General features: G+C 57.7%; 8 protein-coding genes across 8 annotated transcripts; 3 read left to right on the top strand and 5 right to left on the bottom strand.

Moving 5' to 3' along the window:
* Nucleotides 1-1,147: 1,147 nt before the first annotated feature.
* On the bottom strand, nt 1,148-3,731 carry CMQ_1951 (transcription initiation factor tfiid subunit; the record flags this gene model as incomplete). The annotated part of the gene is made up of 4 exons (XM_014314877.1): nt 1,148-1,408; nt 1,476-1,772; nt 2,073-3,338; nt 3,432-3,731. 4 exons carry the CDS (start codon nt 3,729-3,731, stop codon nt 1,148-1,150), a joined length of 2,124 nt encoding a protein of 707 aa, XP_014170352.1.
* A 1,042-nt stretch (nt 3,732-4,773) lies between these two features.
* Nucleotides 4,774-5,631, bottom strand: CMQ_2055 (uncharacterized protein; the record flags this gene model as incomplete). Its single annotated transcript, XM_014314981.1, has 1 exon — nt 4,774-5,631. One exon carries the CDS (start codon nt 5,629-5,631, stop codon nt 4,774-4,776), a length of 858 nt encoding a protein of 285 aa, XP_014170456.1.
* Nucleotides 5,632-8,300: 2,669 nt separating this feature from the next.
* On the top strand, nt 8,301-9,168 carry CMQ_1896 (dash complex, subunit spc34; the record flags this gene model as incomplete). The annotated part of the gene is made up of 2 exons (XM_014314822.1): nt 8,301-8,365; nt 8,436-9,168. 2 exons carry the CDS (start codon nt 8,301-8,303, stop codon nt 9,166-9,168), a joined length of 798 nt encoding a protein of 265 aa, XP_014170297.1.
* Nucleotides 9,169-9,275: 107 nt separating this feature from the next.
* Nucleotides 9,276-10,014, bottom strand: CMQ_1929 (dsba-like thioredoxin domain containing protein; the record flags this gene model as incomplete). The annotated part of the gene is made up of 2 exons (XM_014314855.1): nt 9,276-9,896; nt 9,967-10,014. 2 exons carry the CDS (start codon nt 10,012-10,014, stop codon nt 9,276-9,278), a joined length of 669 nt encoding a protein of 222 aa, XP_014170330.1.
* A 563-nt stretch (nt 10,015-10,577) lies between these two features.
* On the bottom strand, nt 10,578-11,612 carry CMQ_2060 (ring finger domain containing protein; the record flags this gene model as incomplete). Its single annotated transcript, XM_014314986.1, has 1 exon — nt 10,578-11,612. One exon carries the CDS (start codon nt 11,610-11,612, stop codon nt 10,578-10,580), a length of 1,035 nt encoding a protein of 344 aa, XP_014170461.1.
* Nucleotides 11,613-11,882: 270 nt separating this feature from the next.
* On the top strand, nt 11,883-13,724 carry CMQ_2018 (DNA replication regulator sld2; the record flags this gene model as incomplete). Its single annotated transcript, XM_014314944.1, has 2 exons — nt 11,883-12,087; nt 12,163-13,724. The coding sequence occupies 2 exons, from the start codon at nt 11,883-11,885 to the stop codon at nt 13,722-13,724; spliced, it is 1,767 nt and encodes a 588-aa protein (XP_014170419.1).
* Nucleotides 13,725-15,238: 1,514 nt separating this feature from the next.
* On the top strand, nt 15,239-16,235 carry CMQ_1970 (uncharacterized protein; the record flags this gene model as incomplete). Its single annotated transcript, XM_014314896.1, has 4 exons — nt 15,239-15,272; nt 15,343-15,411; nt 15,469-15,796; nt 15,863-16,235. The coding sequence occupies 4 exons, from the start codon at nt 15,239-15,241 to the stop codon at nt 16,233-16,235; spliced, it is 804 nt and encodes a 267-aa protein (XP_014170371.1).
* Nucleotides 16,236-17,045: 810 nt separating this feature from the next.
* CMQ_2066 (class 1 alpha-mannosidase 1a) lies at nt 17,046-19,947 on the bottom strand (the record flags this gene model as incomplete). Its single annotated transcript, XM_014314992.1, has 3 exons — nt 17,046-17,343; nt 17,408-18,234; nt 18,295-19,947. The coding sequence occupies 3 exons, from the start codon at nt 19,945-19,947 to the stop codon at nt 17,046-17,048; spliced, it is 2,778 nt and encodes a 925-aa protein (XP_014170467.1).
* Nucleotides 19,948-20,232: the final 285 nt, after the last annotated feature.

Genomic DNA, 20,232 nt, shown 5'->3' with positions numbered 1-20,232 from the left:
ATTTGTTTGTCCAAGGGAGAAAGTCGAGAAGACACAGGGCTGAGCCGAAAAGAATTATGTGGTCTAGTTCGACAGGTCCGGGCGGTGGTCAGCTTGACAAAGCCTTAGACTTTCTGCTGACGCATTCGTCTTTTAGCAGGGAGAGCGACAACCAGGCGGTAGATGGTGGGAGCAGAGAAGGCAAAATAGAGAGAAAGAGCAAGCACACGGCCAATTCGAAGAAAATGGCCTGGTGAAATGCAGGCAGCTGGAGATGAGAATTGGCAATTGGGTTGGACAGCTGCAAATTAATGCTCTACAGAGGCAGCGATACGCGAGCCACAGGTGTCGCAGTCCTAGTATAATGTTAAAGTGTCCTTGTAGTTGGGTTGTTGGGGCGCAATAAGTACTGGCTACGACTAGTTCTAGCACCCAAGATATAGGGTGGAAAGTCTACAGTACCAGCGTTGCCAGCAGATCAGGCAGGAAGGCGGCGTTTCGCGTGACGTTTGTCCATGGCTGCCTTGGTCAGGACCCATTCGTGTCCACCTTGGCCCGCATTACTCAGCCCGCATTCCATCACCACGACGTATTAGTGCAGTCCATTTGTAGTTACATATATGATAATCCAAAAAATAATCGAATCTCTAAACGGTGCGGACAGACATAGCCCAACCGTGCAGAACCTGTCAACATACGGAGTACATAGTAGCCATGCGTAATCCGCTACTGCTTTGAGATGCCAAATACTACTTCGTACATAGCATCAACCTGCCACAGCTAGGAGCTGTATCCGTGCCCCATCCTTCTGCATGATTTAGCTTCTGTGCCTGCAGCAAAACCGCGGACATCTTGGAGAGCTCTAATAAACCGAGACATGTGACTAATAGCTGGCGATTTAGTGCTGCGTAGTGGTGCTAATCTCTGTTGCTACAACCCAAGTTATGTGATATCAATGCCGTCTTCGTGTTCAGCGACCTCGTAGCTAAAGTCGTCGAACCAAATAAACGAAATTCCGGGGTAATAAAAAAGTAATCCCAGTCCTGTAACCGCCGTCCTGTTCCTAACTAGTCCCGTGTCTGATACGAAGTAAAGCTGCAAAAAGGAGGTGAAGAGCCCCCCAATCATCCATGTAGAGTCAAAGCTCTATGAATACCACGTCTGCCATCTATGAGTCGTTCTTGCTTCCAGACGTCACCTTCGCTGCCTGTATCACGCTCATCTTTGTGATCCACTGCACCGACGGTTGCACCTTGCGTACGGTGCGCAGCTCGTCTGAAGAATATCCCGGGATGCGGATATTGTATGTACGCTCTAGCACAAGCTGGATGTCACGAATTTCCAGCACTTTGGATCCGCGTTCCTTGGCGTTGCGACAAGCAGTGTGAAGCACATTGTCGACAAAGGAGTCAGCCAGGTTGAGAACGGACTGTTTCGTTAGCAAGTGATCCAAGACAAGTGACAAGAGCGAAAGGGGAGAAGTCGTCTCTAGTTACCTCTTCCACGTCTGGTTGTAAGAGGTTGCCCTCATGACCCTCTGCGGTACCACCGCACACTTGGCGAACCAACTCATCCAACTTCTTTTTGTTCAGAACGCGTTCACCTTCGCCCTCCATCTGAATTGCAGGCACTTTGGCGACAACCGGCTGGCCCATAACACCACCAACCATACCACCACCGCTCGTCAAGGTGGGACGGCCTGGTGCTACACCGCCGCCAACGGCCACAGGCTGCGGCATCTGAGATGCCTTCTCAGACAGCTGCTTCGGGATCGGCAGCTTATCAGTCATCCGCTGCGGCAGACGCAGCTCCGGGTACCCGCCGGCTGTTGAAGGGGTACCTGAGGCCTGTTGCTGCTGCTGCTGCTGCTGTTGTTGTTGTTGTTGTTGTTGTTGTTGCTGTTGCTGCTGCTGCTGCTGCTGTTGCTGTTGCTGTTGCTGTTGCTGCTGAAGCTGTTGTTGCTGTTGCATCTGCTGCTGCTGCATCTGCATCTGCATCTGAATCTGCTGTTGCTGCTGCTGCTGCTGCTGCTGCGGTGTTGTTGTCATCGGCGTTCCCCCAGCAGAACCTGCAGCGGGGGCAATGGGTTGCACGTTGGGACCTCCCGGAGTACCGGACATACCTCCACCGCCGATTGAAGCAGTTCGTTGCTTGTTTGCCTCTTCAAGAGCCTTCTGGTGCGACAACGCTCTAGGTGCCGCATTGAGAGGTGTTGCGGAGTGCTGTGCTGGAACACGTGCTGCTGCCACCGAAATAGGTGTGGGTGTGCCAATATTAGCGGCTTTGTTGGCAGAAGCAGCCATTGCACCATTCATAGGCATAGGTGGGGGGACTGGTGTCTGTGTGGCTGGCTTCTGTTGTTGCTGCGGCAGCTGCTGCTGCTGTTGTTTCTGAGCTTGCTGCATGGCAGCTGCGGGGATGACAGGTGGTGGAATCGGGGTCTGTTGTGTGGGGCCAGAGGCTGGCTTGTTTTGGCCGAGAACAGCTCCATTGCTAGCCATGCCGTTATTTCCTGCAGCTCCCTGTCTGGCTGCTGCTGCCAATGACTCCTTCTTGGCAGCTTCGATGGCTCCATTAATGTTGGCCTGTGAGTGCTGCAAATTTGTTTGCTCAGTCTTGATGTTGCTAACATGTGGTTGCTGGGCGGCGACTGCTTGTTGTTGTTGTTGCTGCTGCTGCTGCTGCTGCATTTGGGCAGTCGCAACACCGCCAGCCGTCTGCTGCTGCTTCAACTGCTTAGCCGCCTCCTGCTGCTTCCGATAGCTTGCGATGAAACGGGCAGCTTCATCATGGATTCTCTGGAACTGGTCTTTCTTGTCTTTAAAGCTCTTCTGGTCTTCGGCTGACAGAGTTCCGCTTTCCGTACGCGTCTTGTATAAAGATTCCAGCTTGATCATGTTGGCACGGGCGCTTTCGATCTGCATCAACGAGATTCCAAGCTTCTTCTTCACGTCTTCTTGCCACTTGGCAACTACCTCGGGCGGCTTGTCTGCAAAGCTGGGAATTGGAAAGTAGGTCAGCTGGTTTAGATGCTGCTGAATGTTGGCAGGAATCTTTGCCATCTGCTGCGGTCGCGGCTGCTGTTGTTGTTGCTGCTGCTGCTGCTGCTGCTGGCTTGGTTGGGCCTGAGCGTCTTGCTGGACTTGTTGCGTTCCGCCTGCTGTTGACCCCGCCTGTCCAGGCTTGGGAGCACCCACGTTTGGAGTTGCAGCAGCAGCAACACGAGCCTGCTGTTGCTGGGCATGTTGGGCATGAACCTGTTGCTGCTGGGCCTGGGCCTGGGCTAACTGGGCTTGCTGCTGCATAAGCTGCTGGGTCTGGGCTTGAGCCTGAGTCTGAGCCTGAGTCTGAGTCTGAGCCTGAGCTGGGGCTTGAGGCTGCTGCTGCTGCTGCTGCTGCTGTTGTTGTTGTTGTTGCAACTGATGAGCTGCTATAGCCCGCCTCTCGCGCACTTTTCGTGCAAGAACCGGGGCAAACTCATAAATCTTCCGTCGCGCATTTTCTTTTTCCGGGGTGCCCTCTGGAGATTCGTTGAACGTCTTCCACAGAGAACGAAGCCCGCCTTCATACTTTGCTTTCTCAACAGCCGACAGCTCCTTGATGTTGCGCATCTGCTCCGGTCTATACATAATGCCCTGATGCTGCTGGGCTGCGGTTACTCCGTTGCCACCTGCCCCAGCAGCCATTGGTACCGCCCCGTTGCCATTGCCTTGGGCACCTCCAGGCACCTGCTGCGGACCGGCCTGGTTCATAGCAAAGAAGGAGCAACGTGTCGCCTGAAATATAAAGCTTTATCGGCGATGTCGTGGGCGATGCAATCGGCTAGTTGGACGCCTCGTGGGATAATAGATGGTGGGCTAAAGTGTGAAGCGAGCCCGACCGTGGAATTGTAGGGCTGTCAGCAGGGATTCCGCAGTCGACTGACTCGATTTTGATTGTATTTCAAGGCACAGCGAATCATGGACCGGTAGTAGACTGATTTGAAGAACGCGAGGAGATGAGGACTCTCGATGATGGAAGGCGGTGCTAAGGGAGGTGGTGCGATGGAACTGATTTCGCGCCTGGTTCCGCGCCTGGCTCCTATTCAGCCGCTCGTTCGCTATACGCCACAGTATCAAGCCACAACATTTTCTCTACATGTGTTGATGACTAATATGTCACTTATCAGTTTTGGCGGTATTCACGCATTTTGTTCTTGAAACTTACCAACAAGGATGCTGAAGTGTGCGCAGAAGTTAATGTTTTTATCACTACTGATGTGGAAAGACACCATAGACATTAGTATAACCTCTATATCCATATCATATGGCAATCCACCACAAACCCATGCGCTTTGCCCCAACTCTATAATATATCACGATGTGTATACATGCAGACACGCTGTGACGAGCGAACGACAGGAGTGAGAACGAAGTCGTAATCATACAGGAGAAAAGGCACGTCGAGCCACAAAGAACAATCACGACTCAGACTTCTACATAGCCAGATGCATGAAGCCAACCCCAATTTACCCGGCTCTCTGCACTTTATCCCCCACACCGAGAGCCAACAAAAACCGAGACTTCCAGATGAGCTTTCCCGGGAGGTGGGGGGGGAGGGACAAATTAACTTTGAGACGCGAAAGTGACGAGCATGAAATTTAGCAATAGACATTGCTAGGTTGTGTATGTTGCGCCGGCCCTTGAGCAGCCTCCAAGAGGGAAGTTGACAGTGAAAAATATAGATCATGTAATCGTGAGGCCATCGTAAAGTACATTAGGGATGTGCGATCATTAGCAAGCACAGGCGTCTAGTTCAGGCCGAGTCCACCTCCATGCTAATATATTCCAAAGTATAGTATGGCAGTTCACGGGCCAGAGTCTCGCCATCCCGGATCATGTCGTCGTCGCTGGTGTCTGGCTCGTCCAGCTCTTCAATGCGAGGCGGTGGCGGGTCGGCAAATAGCAGACTGTGGCGATCAAGGCGGCGGCGCAGGCGACGTGCACTCGCGCCGACGTCATTCGCATCCAACGGCATCTGGGAAAGGTCCTCAGTATCGGTGTCACTGCCAATACTTTCGCTGATGGTGCGCTTGCTGATGCTACCCGACGTCATGCGACGGTGGCGTTTTTTCTCGCGATCCCTCAAGCGAAAGAAGTTATGCTCTGCCTCGGTCAGGTCCCGCTCGTCGTCCACGGCTGCACCGTCTTCGTCCGACTCGCCCCGGCACGTGAGATCTTCCAGTCCATGCATGACGTAGCCGTCGATGTCAGGACGGCTGGGTGAAGAGCTAAAAACGGGTGGCGTCCTGTGCCGGCTGCGATCCCGATGATGGGTGTGACTGGGAACCGGGGTAGGGCTACTGGGCCCCTCTGACGATTCGGCCTCCTCGATCGTGGTTGGCCGGAGCACCAGCAAACGGCCGTCTTCGCTGTCAAAGTCGCTGATCTCCTCTATGATTAGAGTTTCTTCCGCATAGAGCACAAAGCCAGACAGGCCGTCAGCGGCGGGATCTGGTGCGGAGGGCAGGTCGAGCGCATCGAACGCATCCGGTACAGCCGGCGCATCTGGTGCCGCAGACCTTGGCACGTCGGCTGGCGCTCGCCACTGTGGGGACGAAGACCGGGACGGCGTGGGACTCGCTGATGAGCTGGCATCCGAATCCGAGTCCATTTCCTCATCGTCATCGACATCCTCGTCATCATCATCGTCAGCGTCATTCTCGGCGTCATCACTGTCGTCGCCGGTGTTCATGGTAGGAGAAGAGCCCGAGGAGCGTGGCGATAGGTCGTCTTGCCGAAAAATGCTGGGGCGATAGGGAATGCTGTTGGACCCGAGGCCACCGGGAGGGGGAAACTTGGCATGCTGAGAAGTCGGCTTTGTGGCGTGATGGGAGGATGTGTTCCGACCAGGATGGTGGAGATGGTGGCTGTGACGGCCGTGTAGTCCGTGGACCGGCTTATGGTGGCTGACCGGAGAGGCGGTGACGGGGGTCTGGGGCGGTGACGCTGGGCCCGCGGTGTGAGACATGTCTTTGTTCGGCTTCCGGGATGGCGAGGTGAACGTCTGGGGGCTTTCGGGGCGCTCTCGTCTCGGCGGACGGTATGATATGTTCTTCTGGACGGGGTGTAGTCACCGTTTACAGGTGTTCCCTGTCGTGCCTCTTGTTCTCGTGTTCTCGTCTGTGAGGCTTTCTTCTTCTGCAGCCGCCCACTCAATACCGAAAGCGCCACGGCTAATCGCAATTAGCGAGGGGCTGTCGTCTCTCTTTTCCCCTTATTACCTCTCCTAAAATTTTCTCGGCGGTGGTGGTTGGCTGTGGCGGTGGTGCGCCCACGGGGGCGACAAGAGAAAATAATGGTAGTGTGCAGTAGTAGAAAGAGAGAGCGCAAGAGCGCAAGATAGCAAGAGCAGAGAGAGAGAGAAAGGAAGGAGGAACGGTAAAAAGGACTAATTGTCCAGTGAATTTCAGGGGCCGAGCACCCAATCTATGAGCCTCCGGCGAGAGGAATGTATTGGGGTTTGGTTGGCTGTCATGATAAACCTCGTGTTAGGTCAGATGCAGGATTTCGCGCGGAAAAGAGACGGCCAGAGACGCCGAATTAAAGAGGCAAGCACAGAAAAGAGGAATGGGGAAAAAGACGCTGGGAGGAGGGGCAATGCGCTAGGAGGACCAGGAAAATAAGATTAAAAATGCAAGAGCAGCAGACGAGTGGTTGCGACAGGCTGGTGGAGGACGGGGGGTGATGTATGCGAGCAGAGAAGTAGCTGGCAGATGTCAGATCTGGGCCGTCCTTCGTGTTCGAGCCTGCACCTCTTGCTTTGAGTGTGCTAGTGCTACAACCGTAGTTTGCTGCACCTGGGCTGCAGCTGTTGCAGCAGCAGTTTAGCTGCTGATCCTGACTGGGAATAGGCCCTTTGGGTGGGAGGGGCGAGAGTTGATGCAAGTGAAAGCACGTTAGAGAGCCCACACAACGGAACCTGGGGGCCACGTAAACGGGGTTGGGGGAGGGGGGGCGAATGGAGCAAGTTCACGAGACGGGGAAATGGATGCCCGGTAGACGATAACGGGGCGTCAAGGAGCCGGCAGGTCGGATTGGCTCAGCAGGTGGACTTTGGTCCAGCGAGAGCGCCCTTCTGTGCGGCCGTGTGTTTCGGCGCTGGGAAGGCGATACACAAGGCGGGATGGCGACGCAAGAGAGATATATCGGTGTAAGATACTTTGAGTGGGTTGTGGGAACTGGGGCCGTGGAGACGGTTATCTATCGTAGCTCGCCGTTTTTCTAGGAAAAAAAAAAGATTTCAAGAAAAGTTAAAAAGGGAAAAAGGCACGAAAAGGCAACACCTCATGGCGGCCGTCTCATAAAATAAAAGGGCCGAGCAGAGGCTGCCTGCTCTTCTTTCTGACCGTGAGGCTTCAACGCTTGTCCAGTGCAGTTCGGTCGGGTTCGATGACTTACACCTTGCTGGCGAAGACGCCAGGAAACAAAAGACGAGAATGGCCACCCGACCCACCCACAATGTTTCTACTGAAGGACAGCACCAGTAGGAACTAGCGCCAGCGGCCCCCAAGCGGTAAGGAGAGGAAAAACCGGGCCAGCAAGGAGCCTTTGGGCAGCAATGCTCGAGATACCCTGGCTTATGGCGGGCCTAGGTTTTTCCTCGTGTTTCTCTCTGCTTCCTGTGTCCTTTTATGTCTGAAAATTTTGCTAGCCTCTTGATCCCAGACGCCATTGCACTTGGCAGCGTGACCGAGGAAGCACGGCAAGTGGCAGGGTAATGGACCTGTGGTGATAGTATCTGGGAGGCTGTAGTTGGCAGATTGGAGGGCACAGAGCAGAGAGGATAACGGCGCCAATGGAAGAAGGCTTGTGAAGACGGGCTTGGCGTCCGCGCAAGGCTGTGGGATATAGTACATAAGACAAACAGAAATCTTACATAGTAAGATACGTAGTGGAGAAAGAGCGCCCGCGATCTTGCCGGGGCGCTCTTTCCATCAGTTTACTGGCATTCTGTCACTATTATCTGGATCTCGTAACTTGTGAGTCGTGGCTTCACTGGCGCCAGCGTGCCTATGGGCATCGCGCATTGCGACTGCCCTTATTCCTGCACGGGTTCTGCGGTAGCACTGGACAAAAGAAGGAACATGCGATGGCGCTACTCGCAAGGAGGGGCAGCTTGCATTGACGACAGAAGGCGGTCAGCAACCAGAGTGAGGTGAGGGGGGGTGCCGATAGCGGGGCTACGCCCTACTATGTAGTCCCAGCGCGTCAGTGCCGCGTCTTCAGCAGAAGAGAATTGGGGTCTGCATCCATTGAAAGCAAGAGCAGAGCAAGTACGAGATGTCGCATCTTGGCGTCTATCTGGACCAGATCTCGGCGTCCTGCCAGGGCATCGACAGCCTGCCGTGAGTCTTGCGAGTCTACCCTGCTCCGAGGACTTCTCCTGTTGTTGTATTGGGCTGACAAATCTGGCAGCTTCCCGCCACCCAAAGTCTTCACCAATGCGCTGCTCTACAATGACGACATCACCGGCCTGATTCGCGACACTGAGGCTCACGAGCGGGCGCTTTTCTCCGTGCCAGAACCGGCGAGTCGATCGGCTGCGGCCGAGGCGGCCCCGAGCGAGGTAGACGAGGCTCCGGTGTCATCGTCTCGCCGACGGCAGACCGTCTTCAACGTGACGGGGGGCGAAGTAACGACAGGACCGCCATGTGCACGGCCCAGCGCGGCCCCGCGGCGACGTACCGCGGTGGCGGCTGTGCTGGGTGGCGACCTGCACGCGCAGATCACGCGGAAGAGCGGTGATGGCAACGGCAAAGGGGCGCGTTCCGGAGAAGTCGACATCGGGCTGTTGCTGCAGGGAGCAGAGAAGCTGTGCTCGGTGTACGCGTTGCCAGGCGCACTGGAGCGCATCCCGACGCTGCGGCAGAAGCATGCACAGCAGAACAACACGCTGGCGTACTACGAGGCCAAGGTGGCCGAGCAGACACAGCGGCTGGAAGAGATGAACCGTGACTGGCGAGACGAAGAAGACGACTACGACGACGACGGCGGAGCTGCAGCGACTCACCAGCTGCCGGACATGGCTACAGAGGAAGAGCTCCGGCGCGAAGAAGAGGAGGTGCGCGAGCTAGAGCGCAGAAAGAAGGAGCTCCAGGAGCGGCTGCGTGCTATGGAGAAGGACCTGGGCGGCCTGCGGAACATGTGAAGGGCAGAGGAAGACGAAATTGGGTGCTGGGACAAGGAGGGGGAACAAATGGTATAATAGCAGACGCTTTTCTATGGACGGACCGTCATTGGACCGTCATCTCCCCGTCAAGCCTCTCGCCTGGCCTTCATAAGCTTCTCGACAAAGACCTGGACATCCTGGGCGCCGCCGATCTCGATGTTGTCGTTGATGATGAAATGCGGCACGCCGCTGACGCCGCGAGCATAGGCATCGTCCACCTTGGCATCGACCTCGACGCCGCCCTTGCCGCTGGACAGCCATGCGCGGACCTCGGGGCCGTCGAGACCGGAGAGCTCAGCGGCAGCGACGAGGTCATCGTGCGAGGTGATATCGCCGCCGTCCTCAAAGTAGGAACGGAACAGGTGTGTGATCACGGCGTTTTCCAGGTCGGTGCTGCCGTCGGTCTCCTTCTGCTTGGCCAGCTGGACGAGCCGGTGGGCGTCACGCGTGTTGCCAGCCTTGCCGGCGTACGTGAAGTCGATACCCTCGGTGGCGCCGACGCCGCGAATGTGGGCGATGATGGCGCGAGAACGGTCGGCGCCGAACTTTTGGGCCATGCGCTCCAGGCTGGGGATCCCGACCTTGGACGAGCCGGGGTCGAGGTAGAAGGGCAGCCAGGAAATGTTGAACCGGTCGTCGGCTCCGCCGGGAACAGACCTCCGGTACAGGTCGATGGCACGTTCGAGCCGCTTCTTGCCTACGTAGCACTGTTATGCGGTCCGCTTGTCAGTAAACAAGATTTCGACAGGACGCGAAGATTCCAATATTGGCACTGACAAAGGGACACACGGCATCGGAGATGACCTTGATGTTGATGACAACCATTGTCGCTAGGACGGAGGACAGTACAGTAGTCGGAGGGCGGCTCGGTTCCGTGTGAGAGTTGAACTGGGAATTAGAGCCCGTGGATAGGTTTCCAAAGTTTATACCCCGTAATTGCAGATTAGCCTGTCTGTCGGTGAAACATTCGCAGATTCGCAATTGCTGCTTATAAATCAAGGATGATGACGAATCGCAACATCGCAACGGAACAACAGGTTTGCAGACACCTGTGCAAACTGTGCACCCGACGGTCTCTATTGCTGATCTATATGAAGCCTATTTCGGGATCTGGCAGAAATACGGAGCAGGCGCTGGAAGTTTTTTTGAAGGCTAGCAAAATTCGCCGTCCACGATCTAGTTTAGACTGTATTACTCGGCTGGCCGTCCCCGACAGGTGGTATTGCCGCTGCCAAGACAAAGGGCTCTCGGCGTAGGGCTGTCTCTTGCAGCTGCAGGCCGGGGGCGCAGCTTACAGGCCGGGACCGTCCTTTTCCGTGCTGCTGATGTGGGTGCATTGGTGCGCCTGAGCCCAAGCCGACCCATTGGGCTGTCTGGGCCATGAACGGTCAGCTGGGGTCGTACTGCTGACAGGCCTCGCGCAGCGCAGTCTCGCTGCGGCTGGCCAGGCGTCGTTTGCTGCGGTGGCGCGACGGCGTTGTAGGGGCGCCGTACTGCACGTGTCGGTCCCAGCTGTCCAGCGTCAGGTAGGGGCTGCGCAGCCAGCTGCGCAGCTCGTGCAAGAACAGGCGGGCGCAGTCGCGGCCGAGAAAGTCGCGCAGCAGCTCTTCGGCCTGGCCGGCACTGCCCTGCGTGTCCATGGTCTTGAGGATGGCGACGACGTATTCGAGGAGGAAGGCGTGCGTGGAGAGGCGGCGGGAGGTGGCCGAGGCAGCTGCGGGCAGCGAATGACCGTCATTGTCGTCACCTCCGAGCAGGAGGACGGTCAACTCGCGGCGGACAAACGCGCGCGCACGCGAGACTAGGTCGGGGTCCTGGACAAACATGCGGGGCGTCAGCTCACGGTAGTAGCGCGAGTAACGGTTGGCGCCGACATGGAGCGAGTAGAGGCCCAGACGGTAGACACGGCGGCGGCGGTCGAGGGCCGTTGGCGAGGAGGACGACGGAGAGAGCGAAGACGGCGGATCGCGTCTGGGTCGAGGTCGTCTGACCGCGGCTGTAGAGACGACGGACGAGGACGAGAACGCGGTCGGGTTGGCGTTTTCGCCCGTCTCGTCGACCCCGCTCTCCCGCGGCACGATAAACATCTTGCACTGGCCGTCGGCGAAGCCATACTGCACCGTGGCCACGGTGGCTTTGCACAACGGACATGTCGGCCGGCGATGCAGCAGCCAGCTGAGGAGACAGAGAAAGTCAAAGTGGCGGTGGCCGCAGGGCTGCGCCGTGCAGGGCTCGGACACGGCGTCCAGACAGATGACACAGCGTGTTTCCTCATCGTCGGATGCCGGTCGGCCGGCCGTGTCCGTCTCTAGAGGCGGTGCTGCATCCTGGACGAGGGGGTCGCTTCTCTCTCCGTTCGTATCGGCTGTCGTCACGGCAGGACTGCGGCCATCTCGACACTTGCTGTTGTCTTCATTGTTCATGGTGCGCGCAGGGTGTAGCCATAGAGACAGATTGCGGTGCGTGAGCTGGCCGGCGCCCAGGACGAGTGGATGAATGGCTTAAGGTCGAGGACGAAGGCAGAGGCAATTGAAGGGGCCCCCCAATTGAATGAGGCACCGATCCGATAAGAGACTGTTATCGCAAGTGCTCGGATTGGTGCAAGTGCGCATTGGTGCATTTCAGGCACGCGACGTGACCGCTCAACGCGTTAGGGGTCGCGTCTGGCAACAGACGCTAAGTCGCAAAGCTAAATGGGAACCTCCTATCATCGCACACTTCTCGAGGGAATATCTGACGACACGGCCGAAACGATGCTCGAGACGGAAGAACGAGCAAAGTACGAGGCGGAGTCGCAGCAGCTGCGCCTTGATCTCAAGACATGGGAGACCGAATGGGCGCGTGACCACGACGGCGCGAAGCCTGGCCGAGCAGACATCAAGCAGCACAGCGAAATCGGTATGGACAAACAGACGGCCTGCAGTCCGGCCAAGTGCAGAGCGAGCTAACACGCTTCTGTTACCGTGTGACCAGCCCAGAAATACACGGCCTACAACCGGGTACGGAGCATTCTGTCCGGCAAAGTGCCCCCGTCCGAGGCCGCGAAGAGAGAGCCGAAGAAGGACGACTCGGAGGCCAGACGGAAGCGCAAGACCGAGGCCGATGCGCCTGCCGAGACGCCCACCAAGCGGCTGCGCCCGGTAGAGACGCCACAGAAGACCAGCACCGCGGCCGTGGCCGATGCCGTGACGCCGTCCATCTCTCGCCGACTCTTCAGTCCCGTGGTGCCGACGTCGATTGGCCCGACGCCCCAGCGTGATGGCCGTGTGCTGGGCCTGTTTGACTTTCTGGCCGAGGAAGCAGGCTCAGCCGAGCGGCGGAAGAGCATGGCAGGCACGCCGTCCAAGCGCAAAAACGCGCCGGGAAAAGTAGCCGCAGCAACAGCATCGACATCGGCAGCGCTGCCATCACAGCCACCACTGTTTGCAGAGTCTGTGGCCACGCCACGCAAGCAGACGCTCGCGCGCTACGGGGACGAGGACGAGGACGCGGAAGACGGCCATCGACGACTGGGCCGCACACCCATGTCGTCGGCCAAGAGGAATCTGCTGGACCGCTTCACGGCAGGGACGACGTCGGCCGGCAGAACTGCATCCGCCGCAGCGGACAGCTTCATGATCATGTCACCGCTGCGAGCACGTGACGCGAACGTGCAGCAGGGCGGCAGCGGGCAGCCGGACCAGGACCAGGACAAGCAGCAGCAGCAGCAGCAGCAGCAGCCGCAGTCGCCGTTGCCGCCGTTTGCCACGCCGACGTTTCTGCGACGCGCTCCGGTACAGCTGTCGGTGGACGAGAACGGCGAGTTTTTGTCGCCGCCCGGCCGGCTGCGGCTGCCACGGAAGCCGCTAGTGCGCGGCCTCAGCAGCGTGCTGGCCGGCCTGCGCAAGCTAGAGGATGACCGACTGGACGAGGAGCTGGATGTGCTGCGGGAACTGGAGGCAGAGGAAGCAGGCGGACCGCCGGTGAGGAGAACGAAGACATCCGAGGAAGCTGCTCCGGTGCAAGACGGCCAGCGGCTCCTGGGCGGATTCGACGACGAGGGTCTGTACGACAGCGCGCCCGAGGAGCAGACCGGCCGCGACGGCCAGCCGCTGCGGTTGTTCAAGAAGAAAGGCCAGAAGCGCACGACGCGGCTGGTATACATGCGACCGACGCGGACGAAGCGACCGGTGGCGGACGCGACCGTTGGGCAAGATGGCAGCGACTTTGACGAGGAGGACGACAAGAACGACGGCGAGCACGAGGCTGTGCCTCTGACTGGCGGTGGCGGCTCAGACGACGAGTGGAGCGACGGAGAAGAGCAGACGCAGCAGGCAGCCAAGGAGAAGAAGGACAAGGACAAGAAGAGGGACAAAAAGGCAACAGCAGCAGCAGCAGATGGCACAGAAGACAGAGAGAGCAAGGCTGGACCGGTGAGGCGGGCGGCACGCAAGGTGAACGAGCTGGCGCATGCCAACTTCAAGCGGCTGAAGCTGCGCAACTCTGGGTCCAAGGGCGGGCCCGGATTCAACAGCCGATTCCGGCGGCGGCGGTGAAGCGACAGATCATGCAGGCGATCAACGTACATACACTAGAGCAGGGCATGAGCAAATGTGAATACGACTACTGGAAATGGGCATTGCGAGGGTCGTCAGGCCGTTCTTTCTAGCGGGCCGAGAACAAGTAGGCGTGTTGACAATGTAATGTACGAGCAGTCGTATTTCTACAAGTACTCGTACTCGACGACGTAGAAGAAGTCATGCTGGTGTCGTCCGGCATCATTGGCCATCTCGGCACATCGACAGTCTTGGCAGGCGATCGCTGCAGGTCCAACAAGATTAAGTCCGTCTGGGTCGGTGGGTCAGGGGTAAGAAGGATATGTAGGGCCAGACATGGAGAAGACGCGGCGGGAGAGCAGGGAAAATTGGACGGGCGACTGTTGACATTGGCCTTGTTCCGTTGCCCGGAGCAACTGTCAAGCCTCTTCTTTGTATCTGTCAGAGACGGCGGCTAGCGTCTGGCGCCTCGCTCTTGCCTGAACCTTGCCGCGCACGGCTGCGCCTACGCAGTACGAGTACGGAGTACATGGTACGGACTCCGTACTCTGCAATAAAACGAGGCGGAGCTGTCACTTGTTCCTGCCTATTTCGGCGCTAAGCAGTGGTGTGGGGCCACACAGCTTACCCCAAGCCTCTCGCCGTCGTCCGGCCAACAAGGCCAGCCCCCAATCCTGTTGACATCACCGAACAATAGGCCGCTGTGCGGGCCCCCAAGACAGGGAAAAGCGGGCGCGCCCAATGGCCGGGCGACGGGTGTGCATACGACGTACACATAGTACGGTGCCCAGGGCTCGTATCTCAGCAGCACCAGGTACGACGTCGGTCTAGCGTGGAACAGCCAGCGGCTGCTGCTGCCTTTTGTCTTTGGGGCCGCGCCCTTTTTCTCGTCGCCGCTCCCCATTCCTCTTCTCCTTCTCTCACACACACACCTTCCCACCACGCATACAACAGGTGACATTCCGGCCAGCTTTTCTGCGAGCGCGCGCATTCCTGTCCTTCTCACCAACCTCTGCCCGTCCAGAGGACCGTCCCAGCTCGCCCGACTCTTTCCTCTTTCCGGACAATGATCTCCGGCAAGCATTCCATCATTTGACGAAAAAGGAGAGCATCGTGAGCCAAAACAAACAACCCCATCCTTCCTGACCCAGGTCTTGACCCGCTGCCGCTACCGCCTACGCAATCCCTCCTCTCTCTCCTCTCTTCTCCTCCATACTAATCTTCCACCAAAGCTTATTTCGCCTTGCTCACAGTCTGGCCATCTTCCGCCGTCTAGCGAGACAGCCGCGATCCCACATTTCTCCACAGCACACCGCACCGACGCGCGACGCTTGACTTCATTCCGGCATCCGCTGGCTTTCATTCCAACCTCCCCGACAGCCTGCTATTTCTCCGCGCTCCGCAATCCGCTACGGGTCCCATCGCTCGTTTACTACATTCCTCTCGCTCCCCTGTAGAGCGAGCCCGGACAGCAGCGCTCTTCCAAACCGGCTCGCCAGACACACGTCGCCGCCATGGCACAAGCCGTTGTGCAAGTCGGGTGGTACCGTGAGTGCACTCTTCCTGGAATGCAGGCCCCAGAAAACCGTTGTGCTATGCTGACCGACTTTCTCGACAGGGTACATACCGTTTCTCGGATACCACCACGTGTTGATGATCCTCATAGCCGTCGCTATAATCCTACTATGTACGTCTCTCTCGACATTCCATCCTTACCGACAAAGACTGACAGACATTTTTGCAGCCCTTTTGCTGGCCGGCTGCTCTTCTTCAAGTCCGCTCATCCCAGGCATTTTCCTCCTCTCGCTCTACTACCACCACTATACCGCCGTTCCCTCAACGTCACAGGTTGACTACAGTGTCAGCGCCGCCATCAGCAACATTGCCGGAAGCGCCCATCTGCAGGCCCGCGTCGGCTTCTTTGGCATCTGCATCAACCCCGATGGCGGCGCTTGGCTTTGCTCCAACAATGCTACAGCCTTGGCCAACGAGATCAGCGTCGACCAGGATCCGCTGAACCTGATCTGGATGGCCAATCAGTTCAAGGATATGATTGTCTTTCCCTATCTGATGTGAGCAGCTTGCCATTCCATGTCCTGGCACTTGTCTTGGTCATCTGCCCTGCTAACACGACGCAGAATCATCGCCATCATCTTCGCCTTTGTCTGTCTGCTGATGCTCGCCACCTTTCCCGGCTGGCACGAGGAGGACGACAGCGAGGGCTCCGAGCGCGAGGTGAAGCCGTTCCCGTCGCGGTTCGTGTCGCAGATCGCGCTGGCCATCATCTTTGTGTCGGCCATCTTCATTTTGGTGTCGGTACTATGGCAACACACGGCATCCGTGGCAGCCAGCGTGATCGCGCAAGACTTTGGCAACGGCAGCGTGAAATCGGGCATTGGCGCCAGCGCTATGGTGATGGGCTGGTTCTCGTTTGCGCTGCTGATTGTCGTCACGATAGGCCTGCTGGTCATGATCCTGAGCATCCGGGTGCTGAACCAGCTTGCTGACTAAGCAACTGGGCGAACGACGTATGAATATTTTTTCTTTCTCTCATCAATACCATCCATCACCCCGTCACCCCCCAAACAACAAACGACGACTACGACTACGAAACGACAAGGACGGCAACCACGGCGGATTTGACGACCACAGGTGTTCTGGCTTCGTTGTGAAGCCACAGATCTTGCCGAATACGATATTGTCGACCACAAGACGGTTGTGGGCTGGCTCTCCAAGAAGACGCTGGACGCCTCTGCCGTTGCGGAACTGCGTGTTGAGCCTGATATCAGACGACAGCCGCATGTGGTGATGGTGTACACAGCGACGAAACGCTGTCGAAACGACGAAGCACTTAGTATGTATATATAGACGGGGCGGCATGGCATGCGACTGCAATTTCAAAACTTATTTATTGCCTTTTGATCTTGTACCCGGTGGATGTCGGATTGGAGTCTGACAAAAACCCAGCAAAGAACTGCGAGAGCTCTACAGAATCACATTTGCTCTATAATTTTGTCGGCCTTATAATATAACAATAGCCAACGCCTGAATTTATATCCTTTCCCCCCCTCCAGTCCAAACGATTTCTATATGCATCCCAACAATGTGAAAGACGGGGTATCGTTGCAAATATGCATAAATAAAACTGCTTGTCATAGCCCTATAAAATACAGATACCACACAAGTTCTTTCTCCGCCGCATCTTCTCGCAGGCCCATGCAACGTCAAGGCAGACCACACCGGCTGACACGAGACATTGATCTGCCACTTTGGGTGTAGCAGCCGGCCCCAATCTACTTAATCCTCGAGAGCCATGTCTCTTCACGTCGGCCGCCTGAACGGGTGTGCTTCCGTGTTGAGGACCCAGTCGTCCAAGCTGACGACGTCTGGCGGGGCAAACAGCAGATAAAAGTACTTGAGTGTCTCGGAAAACCAGAAGCTCTCCATGCTGTCGGACTGCTGGATCTCGTCCGTGACCGTCACGTCGTTAATGGCGCTGTGGCCGACCTGGTTCTGGGTAGCCTTGATCACGGCCTTGAACATCCGCCAGCCCTTCTCCTGCCAGGCTGGGTCGCCGGTGATGCGGTACATGTACCATACCGACTCGATTGCCTCCGGCCTGGAAACGTCAGCATGCTGAGCCTAGAGTCTACAGCTACAGCCCACAGCACTCCTGGACTTACCGAAGAATGTATCGCCGGTCAATGACATCATCGAAGCCGGGCTGCAGGTGCTTCCGCTTGATCTGTTCTGCCACATACTCCTCGTGTGTCAGTGGAGGTTTGGGTTTCGGCCCAAGAGTCTTCGCAGGCGGTGGCGGTGGCGGACTGACGGCCGCAGTGGACGTTGAATCGAGTTCGGCCATGGCGCTGAGACCGAAGTCGCTTTCCACAGCCTCGGCCTTCTGCTCGACAGCTGCACTGCCGACGTCCCGCTTGCCCACAACGCTTGCCGTGAAGTCAGCCGGAGCTGCGGCTTCTGCTGCGACAGCCGGGGCGGTAAACTCCTCCCGCTCCAGGGCTTCAATCTCAGCCTTGTCTGCCTCCCACTGCGTCAGACGATCTTTGTATTTGGCCATCTGCTCGGCGCGCCAGTCTTTGCTGGGGTCGAGCCGGTCGTACCAGAGCGTCTGGTTCCACGGACAGTCTGTCATGCGGGCACACGGCTGGATGGTGGAGAACTCGGGCATGATGCCGGCGGGCATGACTTCATATGCCCAGGCACAGCCGTCGGCCAGTTTGGCACCAATCTCTACATCCTCAGGGTGGTTAAAGATGCGGCCGCCCATGGCAAACATTCCGCCCAGGAAACAGGTCAGATGAGTGACCTCGTAGGTGTACGCTAGCTTGTTGTCGGTGCCATCGCGGCTGTTGACTCTGGCGGAGAACAGGATGTCGCGGGCCTCGTCCTCGATCATGGGACGGTACAGAAGATACTTTTTCACGGCGGCGACTACTTTTTCGTGCATTGTCCGGTATTTGGGCACCAAGCCGCCGAGAAGGAGGTATTGCTAGTCTGTCAGCACGGGCGGTACCAGGGAGCAAGGCAACAGAACGGCCTGGCTACTTACCTTGGGGAAGTATTCGTAGGTGGAGTCCTGGCTGCCACCCATGCTGTAGGACTCTGATCCGTAGCTGGCCGTCGTCAGGTTCTGGGGTCTGCATTCCCAGTCAAAGGTCTCGCCGTTGGCTTGTACGGGAGGAATGGGACGGTGCTTCAAAGGAGACGGCGGTATAGATGGTGCTGTTGCGATGGGCACAGCGGCCGTGGCGAAATCGACTACCGTAGAACGCGTATCAACAGGTGCAGCATAAGCCAACGGAGGCTCCACGAGATCGGCTGCACGTTTCTTAGAGACGGGCTTCGTCTGCAGCGGCTGGTAGCCCACGGGCTCTTCGCCAAGGTCTTGTGCCTCAGCAGCTTGGGACTGAGCGGCCCTGCTGGCGCCCTCCAGCTGCATCTGTTCGACGGCGGCTGCAGTTCGGTTGCAGCCGGACGCGTCGACGTGCTCGGGGAAGATACCGGGCACGGCGGTGCCGCCTTCGCGGCTCTGCCACTCTTCGAGGGCGTTGACAATGCGGGCAATGGCGTCGTAGTACTTATTCTGGCCCGTCAGCTGGGCGAGGCGGGTAAACTCCATGGTCATGGATCCCAGCTCGGCAATCCCAGAGGCGGTGTCTGCCATCCTTGCCTGAGACGCCGATTCGGGCGCCCATCGGTAGTAGAGGATGGGCATGCGGTTGGGCGTGTCGAAGACGCTCATGAGAACCTCAGCCAGCTCGACGGCCTTGTCCAGCAGGGCCGGGTAGCTGCCGGCCTTGCCGCCGCTGACGTCGTAGGCCGCAATAAGGCCGCCGAGATAGCGGATGATGGTCTCGAAGACAGGGATCTCGGGGCGGTAGGGCGTCGTGGTGAAGTCGATCTTCTTGACGGCCTCGTATGCGTCGTCAAAATCGTCACGTAGGCCCATGATCCACAGCGTGTCCATGGCGTCGACCAGAGAGGCCGCCCAGCCACAAAAGGGATCGCGGAACGTCTTGGACAGCGGCGCCAGCTCGTCGTGGGCCCAAGCATACGTGCGGTAGCCGTGCCAAGCCCGGGTCATCTCGTCACGTACGGCAAAGAGGCGGGCTTCGCGGGCCTCGCGGGCGGTCTGCGTCTCGGGGCCGAAGTCGTATTGAATTCGCGGAATCGCTGCTGGCACTCCGGTGGGCAGTTGGATCAGCGACTCCACCGGGACAGGGAAGTGTTCGGGCGTCTTGTTCCAGTGGACCACGGGGGCGGACGGCTCAATGTTACCCTCCTGGAAAGCGCCCGGGGGGCTAACCCGGTGGATAGAGGCCTCGGCTTCGGCCTCGTCGTCGGTCTCGACTGGTGGTGGCTCTTCGACCGCCTCTTCTTCTATCGGCACCAACGGCTTGGCAGTTTCCAGCCCTGTTGTGCTCGGTTGGACTGCCGGCAGAGCATTGGAGCTTGGCGCTACCTCTGTGGCCTGACCGGGATGGTTGTGCTTGGCTGCATCTTCATCTTTACCATTATAGGAGGGAGTGTCGGCCTCCAGACGGCCATACGAGCTGTCATCGCCGACTGGCGGCTCGTAGCCACGGTAGATTGTGGGAGAGCCGCTGGGCCCCCAGTCGGATGAGCGGGAAATGTGGTAGAAGAGAATTAAGGATATGACGGCGCCGTAGAACACAAGGCGGTATCGCCTGAAGCGCAGCATGATGAAAAATGGAAGAATCTTGGGGGCAGCTCCAGGCCGCAATTAGACGGACAGTTGAACGGCGCACATGTGCCAGCATGCAAACAAAACGAGGACAAGGACTAAATAACGGTGTCCAGAAAAAAGAAAGCTCCAGGGGTCGGAATGCAGCGTCGTCTGGAACGCTAAGAAGAAATCGTGTTGAAGTGTTGGTAACGTGCGCACAACCAAATCGTGGTCGAGCCCCTGAGTGAGGCAAGTGAAACCACCAGACAATGAGGACGCGGAAGAGGAGAGGAAGAGAGA

Source organism: Grosmannia clavigera (assembly GCF_000143105.1).
Source record: "Grosmannia clavigera kw1407 unplaced genomic scaffold GCSC_168, whole genome shotgun sequence".
Classification (NCBI taxonomy): Eukaryota; Fungi; Ascomycota; class Sordariomycetes; order Ophiostomatales; family Ophiostomataceae; genus Leptographium; species Leptographium clavigerum.
Note: the sequence above shows the minus strand (reverse complement) of the source record. Positions and strands in the feature narration are given on the sequence as shown.